General features: G+C 40.7%; 1 protein-coding gene across 8 annotated transcripts in view; it reads right to left on the reverse strand.

Moving 5' to 3' along the window:
• The window catches only part of EBF1 (EBF transcription factor 1), a 407,240-nt gene that overhangs the window by 116,624 nt on the left and 273,064 nt on the right, over positions 1–17,552 (reverse strand). For 4 of the 8 annotated variants that reach the window (XM_037729062.1, XM_017502094.2, XM_037729063.1 and 1 more), the window contains exon 8: positions 12,951–13,092. In XM_037729062.1, coding sequence (XP_037584990.1) covers positions 12,951–13,092 — 142 coding nt within the window. The remainder of the gene's footprint in view (positions 1–12,950; positions 13,093–17,552) is intronic. The other 4 variants (XM_037729064.1, XM_017502096.2, XM_037729065.1 and 1 more) reach the window with 1 other exon arrangement.

Genomic DNA, 17,552 nt, shown 5'->3' on the forward strand with positions numbered 1-17,552 from the left:
ATAATAGTTACTGGAAAAGCACAGCTGGTTTGATGATTCCACCAGAAGATTTTGGCAAAGAAAGACCAAAGATGTATTTTCGTCCTCTATCAAGAAATGATCAAATACATTGGAACTGGCTGGGATATATTCCCCCTCACCTGCTAGCCCATGGATAATACACCCAACAGCATTTGCCTCAGACCCAGCACATAGGGGGTGCTCAGTGTCTGTTGGCTTCTCCAGCTATGCTCAAAAGAGAAATAGATAAAAATAATAAAGAATCAAAGAAAGGTCTCAATTTGAACCAACCATGTTCATTTTAATCATCATTCTCCTAAACAGCAGCCCAAGTACATTACTCTCTGTTCATATTCAACATATGTACTACCTTGACATTTTTATTACTTTGCCCCAAGGTCGATGAAAGCAACAGAAGGGTTGAGAAGAGGCCTCAAATCTGACACTGTCTGTGTCCCTGTTCCCTGGGTCCCCTGCTGCATTTCTCCCCAGAACTGTGGATGAAAATTGTGGGTTTGAACAACTGGTGTCCTGCTGATTGCAACTGTCCATTAAATAAGCCAGCAACACAGGAGCATATGTTCACATATAAAATATTGATTAATTTCACAGATTGGGATAAAAATATATTAGTACTTGGGTTCTGCTTTCATGCTTAGTGTTCAAATATGCATTCAGTCCATTCAGATCTATTTCTGCACCCTGTGGGCTCAACAGTGTTACTTTTGTGTTTCCCTTTTCTTTTCTTTCTCTGGTTACCCATGTCAGTGCTTCTGTTATGACTGACCGGCAGCATACGTTTAAGCAGGATTTTAATTACTAGGTCATCTGCCAACCAACTTGCCCACAGCAGGCCAGCAGAAAAGCCTCAGTCCTGCAATCCATGCCTCAGACTTTCTCTTGTGTCCTTCTAGGTAAATCTCTTTTTTTCGAGGATGCTAAAATCATGCTGATGGCATCATATTCATCTGATAAAAATGATGATTACCTAATTTCTATAAAGTTTCATTTCTGTCCACTGAGTATTTCAAGTTGCAGGGCTGGCACAGGGACTTTGAGATGGGGTGCCTGATAGCGTGACGTGATACCAGGACTTTTTATCTTAACCCAGAAAAGCACCTTCCCATATATCACTGCACATGCCAACTAACTTCCCTTGGGATTTAGCATAGATCTGGCTTTTCAATTTGCCTTTGAGTAATGTCGTCAATTTGTTTCAATTGAAGCAGGTATTATATTACGTGCTCAAATAGCAGCAGAATTTCTCTCCACCTCTGAAGCCCAATGTGGAGGGAAGATTAGCATTGACTAAACAGTAAGAGAAAACAGTGGTGAGGACCCCTTGTGTCAGCTACTTGGAGATCCAAAGCTGCAGATAAACACCTAACTTTGGCCATGACCAAATCCTTAAAGGATGGCCTCAGTTTCCCAAATGTGTTAAGTGAAACTAATAATACTAGTGCCCTCCCATGGCTGTGAAGAGCATCAAAAGAGATCATACAATGCTTAGCACTGAACTTGATGCAGAGAAAGTACTTAACTGGCTATGACAGCAGTAAAGCCATCACCCAAAACGCTGCTCTAAATGCTACCATTTTATGGACAATGAGTTCTGTTAGCCTGCGATAACAAAACTGCAATGGAATCACATCTCAAAGTCAAACAGTATACAACCTGTGGAAATTTTCCAAGTTTAGTTTCTCAAAAATGGATCTCAGACCTGACCTACCTTCCCTGTTTGCCCTCCCTACAGCTTCTAATGTTTTGTACCTACATGGATTTTTGAATATGCTTTCCCCTCTCCTGTTCATTCTCATTTAAAATTTTAAAAGTTTCCCTGATTCTTCAGACTTGGCTGAGTCCCCCAGTTTTAAGCTGTCTTAGCAGTCTGTGTCTGTAACTTACAGCACTAAACCATGGCTGTAGATTAAATCATTCCATGTACCATTATTTGTCTAATATCAGCACATAAATACTTATACACACGTGACAGTATACCTCAGAACGCTAACAATTGTCCCTGCCTCATCACCTCTGTAGCCCCATTGTCTGATATAATTGGCAATCAGTCAATAAACGTGTTAGTGTTAAATAGATGAATGATTGAATGAATAAGCAAATAAACTAAAGAGGAATCATTGGTGTTACTAAGATGTTAAGGAACTAAGCAGAGTAGCTGAAAAGTTAAGAATTCTTCCAGAAGTTATCAACAACTGCCACTACACCCACGACAGGCTTCCTAGGTCGACAACAAGTGGCTACATGGAGTCCCATTTCCTGGGTTAATCTAGCCCCCATTTCAGCAATAGGCACTCCATTCTCTTGGGGGTTAAAATTAGCACCAGTAAGCTCCCCCCTTTGGTGGGCTCTAATCATGCAAGGACCCAGGTGGATCTTGCTGACAGATGTTAAGGTTAGAAGGAAGGGTAGCAGCCAGATGAGAAAACAGAGCCACCCCCTTCCGGAGGTACCAGGACTTCCTGCCTTTGGGCCCGGTGGTTCCTGCCTGCCTGCCCCTCCCCCATGCATCAGTTTCAACACAGTGGCTGCTCTTTCTGTCATTTGAACTCAAATTCTATCTCAGAAATTGACGGGCGATCCTGCCCTTGACAACACAATGTCAGCCTTGCTCAGTGTCCAGCTAGTTCCGTATATATTATCATAATGTGCTGCCTGGGTGGACCCTGGCTGATTTTCTCTCTTGATTCAAATCCTCTTTCCAAACTCATTTCTGCTCTCTGACAGGCAGATACTACTTGTTTCAAAATAAAAAACAGCGGCTTGGAAGAAGCTTTAGTTTTTCAAATCCTGTTAGGATATTTAAGTCTATTCTAGTGGTAAACCGAGCCTAAAAGACTTTCTTTTAAACATGATGTGACTCAAAAAAAAAAAAAATGTTTCCCAGAGTCCTACACTGTTTTCTGGTGACTTGAAAGAATTATTACTTACCCCAACCCTTAAAGCCCTCTCTAACAGCATTTCCCAAACTTCAGTCATGATTTTCCTCTATCCCTGTACACTTACAGTATTATTTACTTAATAGTATTTAGCTGCTGTTTGTTTAGATCAACTTTTTCTTTCAATTTAGTCTTGCCCTAAGCAATAATAGGTGTGAGATCATGACTTTGAGGCTAGAGTTATTGTTTTGTTTATGCATTAACGTAAACACATAACCATGAAACAATATTTTAATGTTTTTCCCCCACCTTTTCAAATTATCTCACCTACTGCACCGGAAATAGTGGTCTGAAAGCTCACTGCCAACCATCAAGCTGCCTGTACACAACAACCCCCCAGCTGCAGAAATGCAGAGAGAAGAATGCAAGGTGAAAGCTACCTAAGGCACAATGGCTGTGCAGACCACACTTCTGCGGCTTTTCCAGCTTCCTAAAACCAACAGTTAACCTCCTGCAGAGGTGGTCAACGTGGAGGGAAACTGGCCTTATGCCCATGCCCTAGAATTACCATAACCTGGGAATTTCGGTAGCCACTTCTCAAGGCTACATGTGTGTAGACCCTCAAGAGATAGAAGAACCTGTCACAGAATTAGCTGGGTTCCAAAAACAAATCATCAGAGATTGGAGGACTCTTCCAAGACCCACCTTGACTGATGAGGAAACTGGGGCCCAGAGAAATCAAAGTACACACTCAAAGTCATGTAGTAATGTAGCGGCAGAGCTTGGTTTTACTTTATTTCGGCATATATAACTGAAAATGGTCAAAACCCAAAAATATTTCCAACTCAACCCCTGGCCACTGCTGCTAAATATCTCATGTTAAGAAGGGTTTATGAACAGCACATCAAAGCTTTTACTTGCTCATGAACATCACTTGAAGCCTCTGAAATTCTCAAGTGAGGAAAGCTCCTGTGACAGGTATACAGGCGGCTTGGTTTGAAACAACCAACTGGGCACATCAATGCAACTGGAATTGATGCTTTTATAACCAAATAGAAGACAGAAAAAAATTAGGCTCAAAAAAGTTCTGAGCAGGCTGGCTCATGCCTGTAATCCCAGCACATTGAGAGACCAAGGGGGTGTAATTGCTTAAGCCCAGGCATTCAAGACCGGCCTGGGCAACAATAGTGACCCCTGTCTCTGCAAAATCAAAATAATTAGCCTGGTGTGGTGGTGTGTACCTGTAGTCCCAGCTACTCGGGAGGCTGAGGTGGGAGGATAGCTTGAGTGCAAGAATTTGAGGCTGAAGTGAGCTATGATTACACCACTACACTTCATAGCCTGGGCAACAGAGCAAGGCTCTCTCTCAAAAAAAAAAAAAAAAAAAAAAAAAAAAAAAAATAAAAAAAAAAAAAAAAAAAAAAAAAAAAAAAAAAAAAAAAATTTTTTTAATGAATTTCTGTCATTTCTGGCCAAAATATAAGTAGAAAGCAACACCCTTCTCCCCCAAATCCCCCCCAGACAACACACACTTTGTGCTTATTAAAATAAGTTAGGTATGACTCATTCATTTATTAGCTCAACCAACCAACCAACCAAATACTGGAAATTTCCCACAGTTTACAGGTTTGTCAAGAAATTCATACAAGAAACTAGCCTCCCTGTATCCAAATCAGTTTCCCGTGTTATTTCTAGCATGAGGCACACTCTTCAGTGTCCTAATGGTTGCTGAACTCACAATCTCATCATTTTCTCATGGTCTCCTTCCTCCACACCTTGTACACATGCCAGAGAGCCCATATGGTCAACAAATGATTTCTAGGGAGATGAGTTAGAACATTCTTGCAAATAAATAAAATATTACCAGCATCCTTATTATCTTGCCAGCCCCATGCAAAATATACTAGTCATCAAATTAAATTAGGATTTTAAAAAATTTGACTAGCAGAATATGTCCCAGTCACAGGAAAAGTTTCCTTCAGGTTCCTTGCTTGTGTTAAGAAAAAAACAGGAACAATAGGCTAGGAGACAGAAAGAATTTCTTAGGCTGTAATGTACCAAAGCAGTAGCTGAGACTACAGGCTTCAGCATCGAGCTTCCTGGGTTTGAACCCTGGATCTACTACTTAATTGCTGTGCGAATTTAGGCTAGTTATTTACCCTCTCTTTAGCATCAGTTTTCTCATCTTTACAACAGGGTATCTATAGCACTCTGTGCCCATCATAGTAGGGCTCATGGAATGTTTATTGTTATTATTCTTAGCAGTATTATTAGGCAGACCTAAGGTCGAATTCCAGGTCCTATTCTAATTAGTTGTGCAGCTTTGAGTAAGTTACTGACTCTTTCTAAGCCTCAGTTTTCTCATCTGTAAAATGGGGATAATAATTATTATATATCATGATATTTGTTGGAAGACGTGATGAGATGATAAGTAAAATAGTTACCATGGTGCTGGCCTGTAGTAAATGCTCTATAAATGCTGATGATAGTTCAAAAAAAAAACAACAGTAGTGGTAGTAAATAATAATAGAATAATAAATATCACTACCTGGCCTGGTTACTGTCAAACACGGTAACAAAGTCTGAGCACTATTTCTTTTCTGTTATCAGTGCTGTCAGTGGTGCCATGGTAAAATAAGCAGAACACAGATCACCTGTTCATGAACTCTTCAATCTGTCTAAAGCTGAGATCTTGCTGGCTACTGCATCTCCAGTGGTAGGATTTCTGGTATTACCTGCTTTATGAATTACTCAGGGAATACACTGGAAACGAGTCTTCACTAACATCCTTGTGTATTATCTTGAGTACTTACCATGTCCTTTCTATTTCAAGGAAAGACAAAAGGCATCTTCCCAGCTGCTCAGAGTAAAAGCCCTGATTTGATACTTGAAAATCTGGAGAATCAGAACCCTAATGTTCTGTTCTTGCATCTGTCTTCTTTATTAAAGTAGGAAAAATCAATTGGTAAGGTGTAACATGCCACCCTCCGTCACAAAAGATGACACCAATATTTTTCTACTTAGCCTAGGTCCTTCACCAAGATGATGTTGCCTTAGTGGTTTTGGCTGGGATTCTGCACTAAAACTAGGCACAGAAGGACTGCTGGCTGTGTGAGAAGCTATGCATCATCCATCACCTGCCACTGTGGTTTCAATGTACATTTCTATCAGGAAGCTGGATTTATTTTATGGACATTCTTCTCAGGATCATGGGAATCCCAGAAAGACTAGAGGCAAGGCTAGGCCAACATGAAATGTACAGGCATTAGGGTGGAACCCAAATCCTCTGGCATGGTTATCCAGCGACCGGGAAGCTTTGCAACCCCTGAAATGCACATGAACAAGTGCAAAGATCATTGGATGGATTTTGACAGAAACTAGCTATGTTTAAGCATGAGCAGATTATATCTACTCTCTGGGTCTTTGTGAAATGAGGGAGAGTGAAGAAAATGACCTTCCATCCTGGCTCAGGCACTGCCCCTGGTGGGAGGAGAGAGAGAAATTTGGGACGGTATTTTTTCTCTGTTGTTTTAGTTTATTTTCACTCACTAAGTTTTGTTGGGGCAATATACATTTTAATGGGTCAAATAATGCAGCAGCTCTCTACTCTAAAGATCTTGAAAAGGTGAGGGTGTCCACACATTCAAAAAGAAGTCAAAACGTACACTGTTTCTAAGCCACTTACGAAAAACTAAATCAATAATACAAAGCCATCTGAAAATAAAAGGACTCTTAAAATGTTTGACTTTCTATAAGAATCACATGCACTATTGATACAATAAGGAGTAATTAGGGGGACAGCTCCAAGACACAGCCAACTCCCTGGTGAGCTTCCAAAGCCCAGCAGTGAAGAGCAAAGTTATAAGCAACGCTAAGCAATCTTGCCCTGGGCTTTCATGGGATCTGAGGAGTCCATGTAATTGAAACTGAGTTCATCAAAGCCCTGCCTGACCCCCACACCACAACTGCCATCCAGACCATGACCTGCCCAGCCCAGCTTGGCCTGCATGATGTAGCCCTCACAGCCACCCCAGTCCCATCTCCTGCCACTCCTCCCTTGCCTGGGAGCAACAGGAGCCCTCTCAGTCCCTTTTGTTCCTAGAATTCACCTAAGCAAAACAGCCCTTGCACACAGTTTCCTTTACCTGGCAATTTTTTAATCCCCTTTGCCTAGTGCTATGGTTTGAATAGATAAATAGTTGGTTGAATGTTCTGCCAAAATTCATGTTGAAATTTAATTGCAATTTCAACAGTATTAAGAGGTAGGACCTTTAAGATGTGATTAGATCATGGGGCTCTACCCTCCTGAACAGACTAATTCCATTATTGTGGGAGTGAGTTACTTATAAAAGGGAGCTCTCTTCACCCACCTTTGCTTGTCCTTCTACCTTTCCACAATGGGATGATGCAGCCTGGAAGCCCTCACCAGATGCTGGCATCACACCCTTGGGCTTCCCAGCCTCCAGAACTGTAAGACATAAATTCCTTTCCCTCAGAAATTAGCCAGTCTGCTATAGCAACAGAAAACAGACTAAGACACCTAGTAAAAACTTACTTATCTATTTGATTTTGGCATAAATGAGATTTTCTCAAAGAAGTCTTCCCTGACACTTCATTACTCCCCTTTGCTTTTGTGGGCCCCCTTTGATCCACTCTAATTCATTAGCTGTACATTTTGCTTAGTACCACTCCTCTCTATTTACGTCATTCTGTGAAGACAAGGACTGAGTCTGCCTTATACTACTGCACCTAGCTTGATGTCTGGCATGTAGCGCATGCTTAGTATGAATGAATGACTTCAAGTCTACCTGATTGACATCTCCTCCCTTGGCTGGAAATCCAAAGGAAGGGTTCTTAGAAAACGCTAGTGGATTCCTCTGTTCCCAGGAAGCTGTGTTTCTCCAAAGACACCTCCTGCGGAAAGTCATGTGCCAATAGCTTCAGTTGAGAGCACCATAACATAGTGCATGCTAAAAGGAAGTCAAGAGAGGACCCCACCTGGCTTTCGCCGGACATACAAAACTGAGGCCCACAGAAGCAAAGTGACTTTCCCAGGGCCACACAGCCAGTTAATGGCAGTCAGGACTAGAGTCCAGCTCTCCAGACAGACAGACAGGCTGATCCTCCTTCTAGCCTCTTGTTAGGATCATATTATACAGAAGGGAAAGGGGGCTCCTTTGGAGTAATCTCCCCAAGCTCAAAACCATCTTTCTCTACATTTCCATAAAAATAAAAAATAAAAAGTTTTTTTTAAAAACACATTTAAATGCAGCTGGTCACAGGAAGTCAATGGGGCTGGATACCCATGGACACCCAGGGGCAACTGACAGAAGCAGAAACTGCCTCTGTCTGAATCAAAAGGATTACAGAAGGTCACAGGCTAAAGATCAGGAACAACATCGTACTGTCGGGGACAGTTGTAATGGAATACTACAACCAAAAGGTCAGAATTCACTGGTGGTAGTGAACACCTGACTCGATTTCTCCAAAGCTGTAATTACAGCCAGGAGGTGGGCCCAGGGCTTCTATTACCAGTCTTCATTCTTCAAAATATTTTTAGTGTGAGCAAACTCCTCTACTGTTTTTATTTGTTTTATCTTGTGATCCTGGCACATTTATGTTTTATGTTGCAGTCTTTATTATAACTCTGAAGGGAAATTTAATTGATTTGTCTCTGATGCCCATAAAAGCTAAATTTCAATCATTTTCCATTTTTGAAAAGTGAATATATTTTAAAGAATCTATCTTTGATCTAAAAAACTAAGTAGGACCTCAGGTCAGAGCTCATGAACACTAAAATGTTTATATTCTAAAAACTCTTGACTAATAGTTCCATTGATTTTTTTAAAATAAATATAAAGAATGTACAAATTCAAAACAATAAAAAAAAACACTAAATCTAAAGAACACCCTACTGGGGACTTAATCCCACTCCAGGAAAGGGATCCTACTGACAGGTGAGCTCTGGGACCTGCTCACATTTCTTTAGTCACCATGGAAGACGTAATTCCTCCAACAGACCAAAAAGGGGAGAAGGAAAAAAAAAAGAAGAGAGGAAGGGAGAAAAACACCAAAATAAAAAAATACATCTATCCCCTTTAAAAAATGAGCATTTAAACTGCTTGTCAGATGGTTTCCTGACAAAGCCACTAGAGTGTATTCACAGGCATTTGCATAAATGCTGCCGCTGAGTTCACCATAGCTGCAAGTGCTAATGGTACATAAAGTAATTTAGTCACTTCTCCCGGCATTCTATGTCAGAATGATGAGCACGGGCACTTTGCCTTGTTGCATATTAGATCATTAGATAATAAAGTGATAGCACATGCAAGCTGACAGGGGCTGGGCACCACAGCACTGTGAGGGCACCGCATTTTGCCACAGGGGGAAGAAACAGAGAAACTGATGCCACAGTTGGCCTTGAATTGAAGTAAACACAACCTGGAACTCAGGGGAATAACAATGCCAACAGCAACACTCCCTAAACCCCTCAACGACTCCCCAGAACACAGTCTTCATGAACTTGCCCAAATGACTGGAAGACAAGGCAAGCACACAGGGCAGCGCTGAACATAGCCTTGTGGCAGCCACTCGGCGCCATTCACCCCAAACCCATGCTTTTTCAAAAATTGGAACCAGGAGAGCAGCTACATTTTGAGGCTGCCTCTATCCACAACTGTACATCTTCCACTAAGCCATTGCTTAAAGAAGAAACCTCACTAGCCTAAATGCTCCCATAAATATCCAGCCAAAGAAAATCTTGGTATTCATGAATGAAGAGCAAGTACAGGGGGAAGAGCTGTTTCCACGATCTATAGCATGCCGGGATTCACTCTCTTTGGACCATGCAAGAGTCTATGAAATAAATTTGCCTTTGTCAACTCTCAGATTTGAATTACAGGGTCATTTATCAGCGCACAGGGGTTTGTGAGTCCACGGGTCATATAAGAAAGCCCATGCATGAATGTAAAGCACGATCTCTGTCTCTACTTATATGCAGAAAGGTGAGCTGCAAAAGGAAACTTCCTCCAACAGTCTCACAAGCAGGATATAAATAGAGATGTGAAGAGTAGCCCAAAATAATTCAGGCTACCTGTAAATGAGACGGTAAATTCCAGAATGGGGGAGAACGTAGGTTCCCACAGATCACAAGAGGAGAACATGCTCCGCAGTCTCACCATGAGGAAGCTGTTTGAAAGCAGTTGGGGGTGAGAGTGGAGAGACAGAGGGACGGGGGTGTGTGATTCTCTCAGTCTTTTAAACAGAGCATTTTGAAATAGGACTTTTCAACAACAAAATAAAGTATTACCCTCACATCAACATGAATTAGCATCTAGGTCCACTCCCACACAGCACCAATGAAAGAGTTCAATAGTCACCCTTTGCTGAGTAGATATTTATGTGTCAGCTTGAAGTGTCTAAATGAGTGGGTGGTTTTGTGTGGTTGGTTGACTCACTCTGCAGAGAAGCAGATTTCTATGGTATTGTCATTACTAAGAATTTGAACATGTCTACCCTTACTTTCCACTGGAGAGAAGTGAAGTAAGGCTTAGGTAAAGGCAAGACTCCCTTGTTGAAGGAAATAAGACATACCCACATCCCCAACGACGGCCAATCATTCACACACAGTGAAATCTCACCATTTTTTGAATAATATCTTATAATAATATGGCTATTTGTGGACTTATAAACTCAAGTAGGTGAATAAAAATGCTGTCTTTAAAACTTAGAATAATATGATATCCCAGCTGAAATATTAATATGTACTCTTAGAGAACATCTGAGCTGAGGAAGTTTAGAGCTGTGTTGGTCCAGAGGTGTCAAACTGTTGGCCTGTGGCTGCATTCTTCCCAAGTGGCTTTTTTTCCCCCTCCTCCTTTCTGTGTCCAAAACTTTGTAATTAGTTACCAACAATTAAAAATTAGGGGAGTTTTAATTCTTGCCAAACTGGAACATCTGGCCCCACTTGGGTTCTCATTCCCCTAAGTGACAACTGGCTGGGACCGGGGGTCACCAGAGCGTGGACTTGCCTGTCTTCTCAGCCTCCACCCAGACCACTTCCCTATCTACATTACCTGCCCCCACCCAAAGCACAGATTTTTTTTTTTAACTCTCCTACGAATCATCACCTTCATTTTAACAAGGAGGAAATCAAGGATACCAAAAGCTAAAGCAACTTGTCCAAGGTTGAACAGAGGCCAGAGTGAAACTAAGAACTGAATTTGGGGTTCCTGGTACCTATTTCAAGGCCTGGTCACTTATCATGCCGCAAAATAATGTTACTGATCTTCATTGCCTAGAGGAATCCTTTAAAGCAGGCTGTATTCTATGTTTGCTTTCGGTTTTTGTTGGAGGGATAATTTGCATGGTGTCAGGAGCTTTCTCACTGGCTTCCCAAGAGCAGAAATAGGAGCTGCATGTGGCCTGACCAGATTTTGAAAGTGTGAACCCAGATTTCAAACTGACAGTCAAGACTGTCACCAGATTGGGTAGTACCTATTGCAGGTAACCAGCCACAGTCTAAAACATAACTTCAGTCCTTAGGCAGCACTCTCCAAATCGTGCGCACTGAGTATTTCCCTATTTTTTTCCTCCTCCTTTCACCTAAACGCCTCTAAGTCACACAATGCCTTAAGTAACTCCAAAGATATTATAAAGGCAACATTACGGTAAAGTGAGGATCAGAATAATTTTAAGTACAGAAATGGAACTAGGAATGTAATCATGAGCAGGTGTTTCAAATGGCCTCCTGCACAAAGTAATATCCATCCATCTCAGTACTAATGAAACCATAAAGAAGCAGCTTTTGAAAGATGATGGTTTACTTTAAAAAGACTGTAAAACTGGATGTGGTGAAGAATCCCTTCTAAGAGTGTTACATCTGGCTAATTAATAAAAAGTACGGTTCGTGTGTTCCATAAGCACAGGAGAAAAAAAACAGGCAAAAATGATGAGAGTGGTGAGTTTATTAAATTGGGATGCTGGCAGGGAAGGGAGTTTTCTGTCTTATGAATTATGGGCAACTCCTGGCCCATGGAAAAAAACAGGCAATCAGATGATAATTTGTGTGGTAGTGTTCTGAAAAGAATCTTGCTGACCTAGCAAACTAGAAAGGGAAGTGAGGGAAATGGGTTAAGAGTCTGAGGCAATTGAAGAAAGTCTAGTATGGTGACTGCTATCCAGAGCCTCAATCACTCATTCTTGGATGGATGGATGGATGGATAGATGGATGGATAAATGGAAAGTAGGAAGAGTAGGTACATTACACACACACGCAGCACTGAAAAATTCAGACGTGCACCTAATCCAACCCATGATTCTTCTGAGTGGCATTCACTTTCCTTGATTCAAATTTTTATCTGGTTTCCTTCATTCCTCTCAAAGGCACCACTTATTAGCCATAATTCTCAAAAAAAAATGTGATTTTTCCCTATCGAAGTCTACCTACAGAAAGCAAGCGCTATCACCTGGTGAAGAGGTGAGACCTATGTACAGGGCACAGGAGGGACATTTGGTCTGAGCTTCATATTCAGAAAGCACCTCCAACCTAGACATTGAACCTGATCTTCAAAGGAAATTCAACATGTAGTCCCTGAAATACACCAGGAGGATAGTAAAGAGGGTGGGCTCATTATAAAACCTCAATGGTCAATTATAAACACGCCTGATATATCACGATTTTTGTGACACAAAATTGTGTGGCCTTTCCTAATTTTTCCTTGGATTGGCCTTTCCTTACTTTGTAATCCAGTGAGAGCTTAAAATAAAGCAATGGCCCAGGCCTCCTCCTTTCTCTCAAGCTGAAAGGAGGCAATATTAGCCATTTCCAGAGTAGAGAGTGGTCGCACAAGAAAGGTGGGCCTCCGAGATATTTTCCAGTCTTGAATATGTGGCATCATATGTTGAAGAGGAAAAAACCCTGGAGGATCGATCTTGTTCGAAAAGACTTTTGACATTTGAAACAGAGTAGAACATGTGGTGGAGTGGAAGAAAGAAGCCAAATAAATTCACAGTTAAAGTAGCAATGCCAACCAATGAAAATGATTCGCCTACCATGTTCCAGATAAGAGGGCGTACCTTCCGAGGGGTCAAGCCTCCGAGCCCTCCGCCCATGCTTGGAATTATTATGGACAAACATGTTATCAGAGACTGCCAGGACATGGCCATCCACATTGACTGTCGTAGACACCACGACCTAGAGACATAAGAAAGAAATGAATGAACATTTTAATATAAAAGCGTGGTGGGTAATAAACTCAAGTTAAATAAATAACAGCTGGGAGCTGAAGAAAATTGCATAGCTATTTCACATAATAACTGGTGCTTATGCTGTACAAGTCTAACAAGAGGAGCTATTGATGAGTGGGTCTTTGGCATGGAACGCTTTTGATGCAGTTTTAAGTAAAATTGCACAGTTTATAGTTACACAGCAGAAGGTACACTGTTAACCATAATTTTAACAAGAGGATCTTTATTAGCATATTTTTTTACACAAGGGTGGTTGTGTTTCACCTAAATTACCCTTCAGTTTAGACACTGAAGCAGATATCACAGTTGATCGTGCAAATAAAAATCTTTTGAATCTTTAAAATATTTCCCCCCCCCCCACCATGTCAGGGTTAAGAGGATAGAGAAATGAAAAAGATTTCAGTAAGAGCTGGGATGCATTTTTCTCTCCTGGGTGTCTTTCTGAGATTTCTTGTACTTTTTTCTTTTCACATTAGTTTGGTTCATCAGACCAAAGTCCCCCTTGCTACTATCACCATCACCCCTCCCCGCCAAAATTCCTGCTAATTAAGGGTCTTAGATCTGTTTCAAATTAAAAAAAAAAATGGTGGGACTGGCCCAAGGCATAATTTAGACACCGAAACCATCTCATAAAGTGACTGTGAACCCAGTTTGCCAGAAGAGACACAGGCAGAGATGTTGTCTCAGAGAACTTTGACTAAAACAATGAGAAGAAATGACCTACACTTCTCCTTATATTAAATGGGAAAGGGATTAAAACTGAAACCCACAGAGATATGTTTATTCATGCGACCTCTTACAACCAAATATAATAATCGTCTGTAATTGCTGCTTCAGCTCCCACCTCATGCTTTGACACGGGAAACAGCAATCAGCCCGCTCCCGTTTAATCCACCTATTATGTTGACTAATTAACTTTGCTCGACAGTTTATTTCTTCCTCCATTATCAGCCCCTGTCAGCCGCAAGCACCCTGCAGCATAGGGGGAACCTCAGGCTCTTTGATTGATCACCGATAGATTGACATGCAGATTAATTTAATTAGAATCACCTCACTTGAGAAATGAAAAACAATGGCAAGAGGGCTAATAGATCTGCTCTCATAATGAGGGGAGCCTCCAGAGCGAAGGCTGAGGATTTCTGATTTATTTTGCTCAATTCCCCAGTTGCTTGGAAAGACTCGCTTTAATTGTTCTTGGTTTTGAGAGGCATTAGCCTCTGAAGAGGTGAACCGCTTCACAAGGATTGGCACAGACAGAGGCCTCAGTTTCTGAGGAAGCCTTTTCTCCGAGTTGGCTAAAGGGGGCAACCACTTCTGAAGAGTCTTGTGCAACACTAATGTTTCATCAGCTGAGTTGGGCAGAGGGGAAGATGCCAGGCCCCAGTCTACGCCTGTGAATTGTCAGCCCAGACTCCAGTCCCCACTAGTCTTGCCACACTTAAAAAATTCCCTTGTCCCCCTTGTTGACCTAAGGGCATCCTGGCAAAATATGGTGAATTTCCTTTCCCAGAGCCTCAAAGATGCCCATGAATTGCAGGCTGTGAACGCATCACTCATGCTAGTAGCATAAAGTTGATTTTGTTTTCTAAAACTACTTTATTAAAATGCATAGGAAACAGTTGAGGGTTCAATCAAGGATTCAGAGTATTCTCCTTGGCCACTGTGAAACCCCAAATTCCATCTAGAACAAATCATCTGGGAGATGACATGTAAGTTTGATGCAGTAGTTTGCAGAGTGGTTCTTCCCTTAATTCATGATTGACCAACCAGATCTGATACAGCCTGAAGCTTATGTGTTTACAAGTTAATTTAAAAGAAGGAAGAGAAGGAGGAGAAGAAGAAAATGGTCTACTATTTTGTCTTCAAAAACTATCATGTGCAGTGGCAAAGTCAATTTTACTTAAGGCAACAGAAGTTCACTTTTCTTTTTAGAGAGACGGCTTCTTAGGACTTACAATTACATAACAGAGCCGGGTCTTTCAAAGAAATTTTGATTTACTATGAGACCACAGTTGAGCGGTCACTGGAGTCGTTAGCTGAAGAAACTATAAAAGGAATCCCAAACCATATCTGTTTTCAGTGTCAGGAAATACAGAAAGTGGTTATTCTAGATGTCTGTCTTAGGAGGAAAAAACACAACAGTGACAATTCACCATGCACCTGTAAGACAGAAGCTCTCCAAACTTAAGGCTTAAAATATTCAGTATTTTTTAAAGACACTGTCATCTAATCCCTACATTAAACAAAAATGTCAAGAACGGTTAAGGAAAAAAAACTATACCCCATATGTTTTTCTTTTCTTGGCAACAGAAGAACCACCAGGGCCACATGTGTGATAGAATCATTTGGTTGAAATGCCAATCAAAATTGGAGAAAAGATAATACAGAGAATCTTCATACTTTAAATTTCTAGAAAATGAACAGCTAATCTGTTCCTCAAAAACTCACAGTACAACTTGCCTACCGCAAAACAACTTCTCCCATGTCAATTTGGAAATATTCAGGATATATTTAAATAAAACATTTGCTAAAATTAATCCACAGAGCAACTTGTAAATTAAAAAAAAATACATGAGATGCAAAAGGGGGACTGAAGTGTCCTTTAAAAACTGGCCCATGGTAGGAGGGAAAAGGGCCTTTACAGTTTCATGCAAGATTAATGAGGTGCTGACACTTTCATGCAGGCAAGGGGACAGGCAGGCCTGCCAAGTCTCCTACCTTCCTAAATTTTGTCAATAAAACATAGCCTAAATTTGAGACAGATAAACATTAAAAATGATTTTACCTTTGGACACAACCACCCTTTTCCTTTTTCCCCATTTCTCTACTCCCCTGCCCAAAGAAAAAGATGTTGAGAATATGAAGAAATAGGTATGTTTAGAATTTTATGATATCTGTTATAATTACACCTTTACTTTCTAGAACTGCATTGTCCAATGCAGAAGCCAAATGTGTGGCTAAATTTAAACTAAACAAAATTTTAGATTCCCTTCCTGAGCCTCAATAGCCACATTTCAAGTGTTTCATAGTCATACGTAACTCTGGCTACCATATTGGACATGGCGAATGGGGAATTTTTTTTTTATCATTGCAGAATGTTCTATTGGATGGCACTGCTCTAGAATGGTTTTGAAATTAATTGTACCGCTTGATTCTTGAAGATGCCAATGTTATATCTCCTGAAATATCTGCCTATGTAAACAAGTTTGGGTTTATACATATATACTTTATCACTATATTTTTGTAATGAAATTTCTATTAGGGGGCTTTGCTTCTTAAGGCAGCAATTTAGAGATATGCTGGTGAACACTCAGTATGTTCCAAGGTTCTTTCCATCTGGTCCCTCTCTTCCAGTTGAGAGTATTCGGAATAAGAGAATAAGAAGGGCAGAAAAGAAGTCTCTAGCTGACCATGGCCTTTGGATATTTTACACTTTGGATATTTTCAATTTCTTGGCTCATAACAGTGGTTCAGAATCTCCTCTGTTTCATCTTTTTCTGGATTAATATCCCCAAAAGGTATTATTCCTATCCCTCTCTATTTAGAATTTGAAAGAACTAGATACAAAATTTCATTCTTGGCTCCCAAACTTTCCTGGTTAATGTGACTTTGACCAGGTTAACTTCTCGGAGTCCCAGTGTCCCTGACTCTCAATGGGAATAATGACCATACTTAACTCATAAGGTAACTGTGAGGCTTAAATTCATTAAAGTGGCTAGCATGGTTCCCGGTTCACATGGAGCACTCAATAAACATGAGTAGCAGTAATAGAGTAGGAGTTGTCACTTTGTTGGTGATGTTAAACAAAAAGTTCAAAAGAATGTGTTGGGTTGATAACCTGAAGCATCTTAACGGCCATAAAGAAGACCCAGCATACACTGCAATTTTTTTTAAAAAAAGGATACAGACAGTGTTTTTTCTAAGTTCACTGCTCAACACAAACTTACAATTTTAAAGACTTTTGTGCCGATAACACATTATTATACATTTAGGCCTCACGTGAATTGCAGTTTTCACTGGTTTATATAATTTTGCTTTCTAGAACTTATCTGTATCTTAGTCTGTTACATTTGAGGCTTTATAAATGAAACCTCACTATTCTGAAGAGTCTGTAAATGAGATGTTTCGTCAGTTCAGTCTAGTTTTCCCAATGTTTCCCATCAGTGAGGGTTTCTCAGGAGTTTTGTTATTGGTTGGTACTTCCTCACCATCAGTTCTCAGGCAGCCCCTCTTCCCTTCACGTTGGGCAGGAGACCTTGTATGTCCTCACTCTATTATCGAAGATTCATGAAGCATAACCTCTGTCTCATGAGCAGATTTTCAAAAAGATATAAGCAGCTAAATTCAATCACGAGTGGAAGATCGCATTAACAAATGTAGCAGTTTGCGTGGAAGAAGGGGTTACGA

The sequence above is a fragment of the Cebus imitator genome, unplaced genomic scaffold, assembly GCF_001604975.1.
Source record: "Cebus imitator isolate Cc_AM_T3 unplaced genomic scaffold, Cebus_imitator-1.0 Scaffold291, whole genome shotgun sequence".
NCBI lineage: Eukaryota > Metazoa > Chordata > Mammalia > Primates > Cebidae > Cebus > Cebus imitator.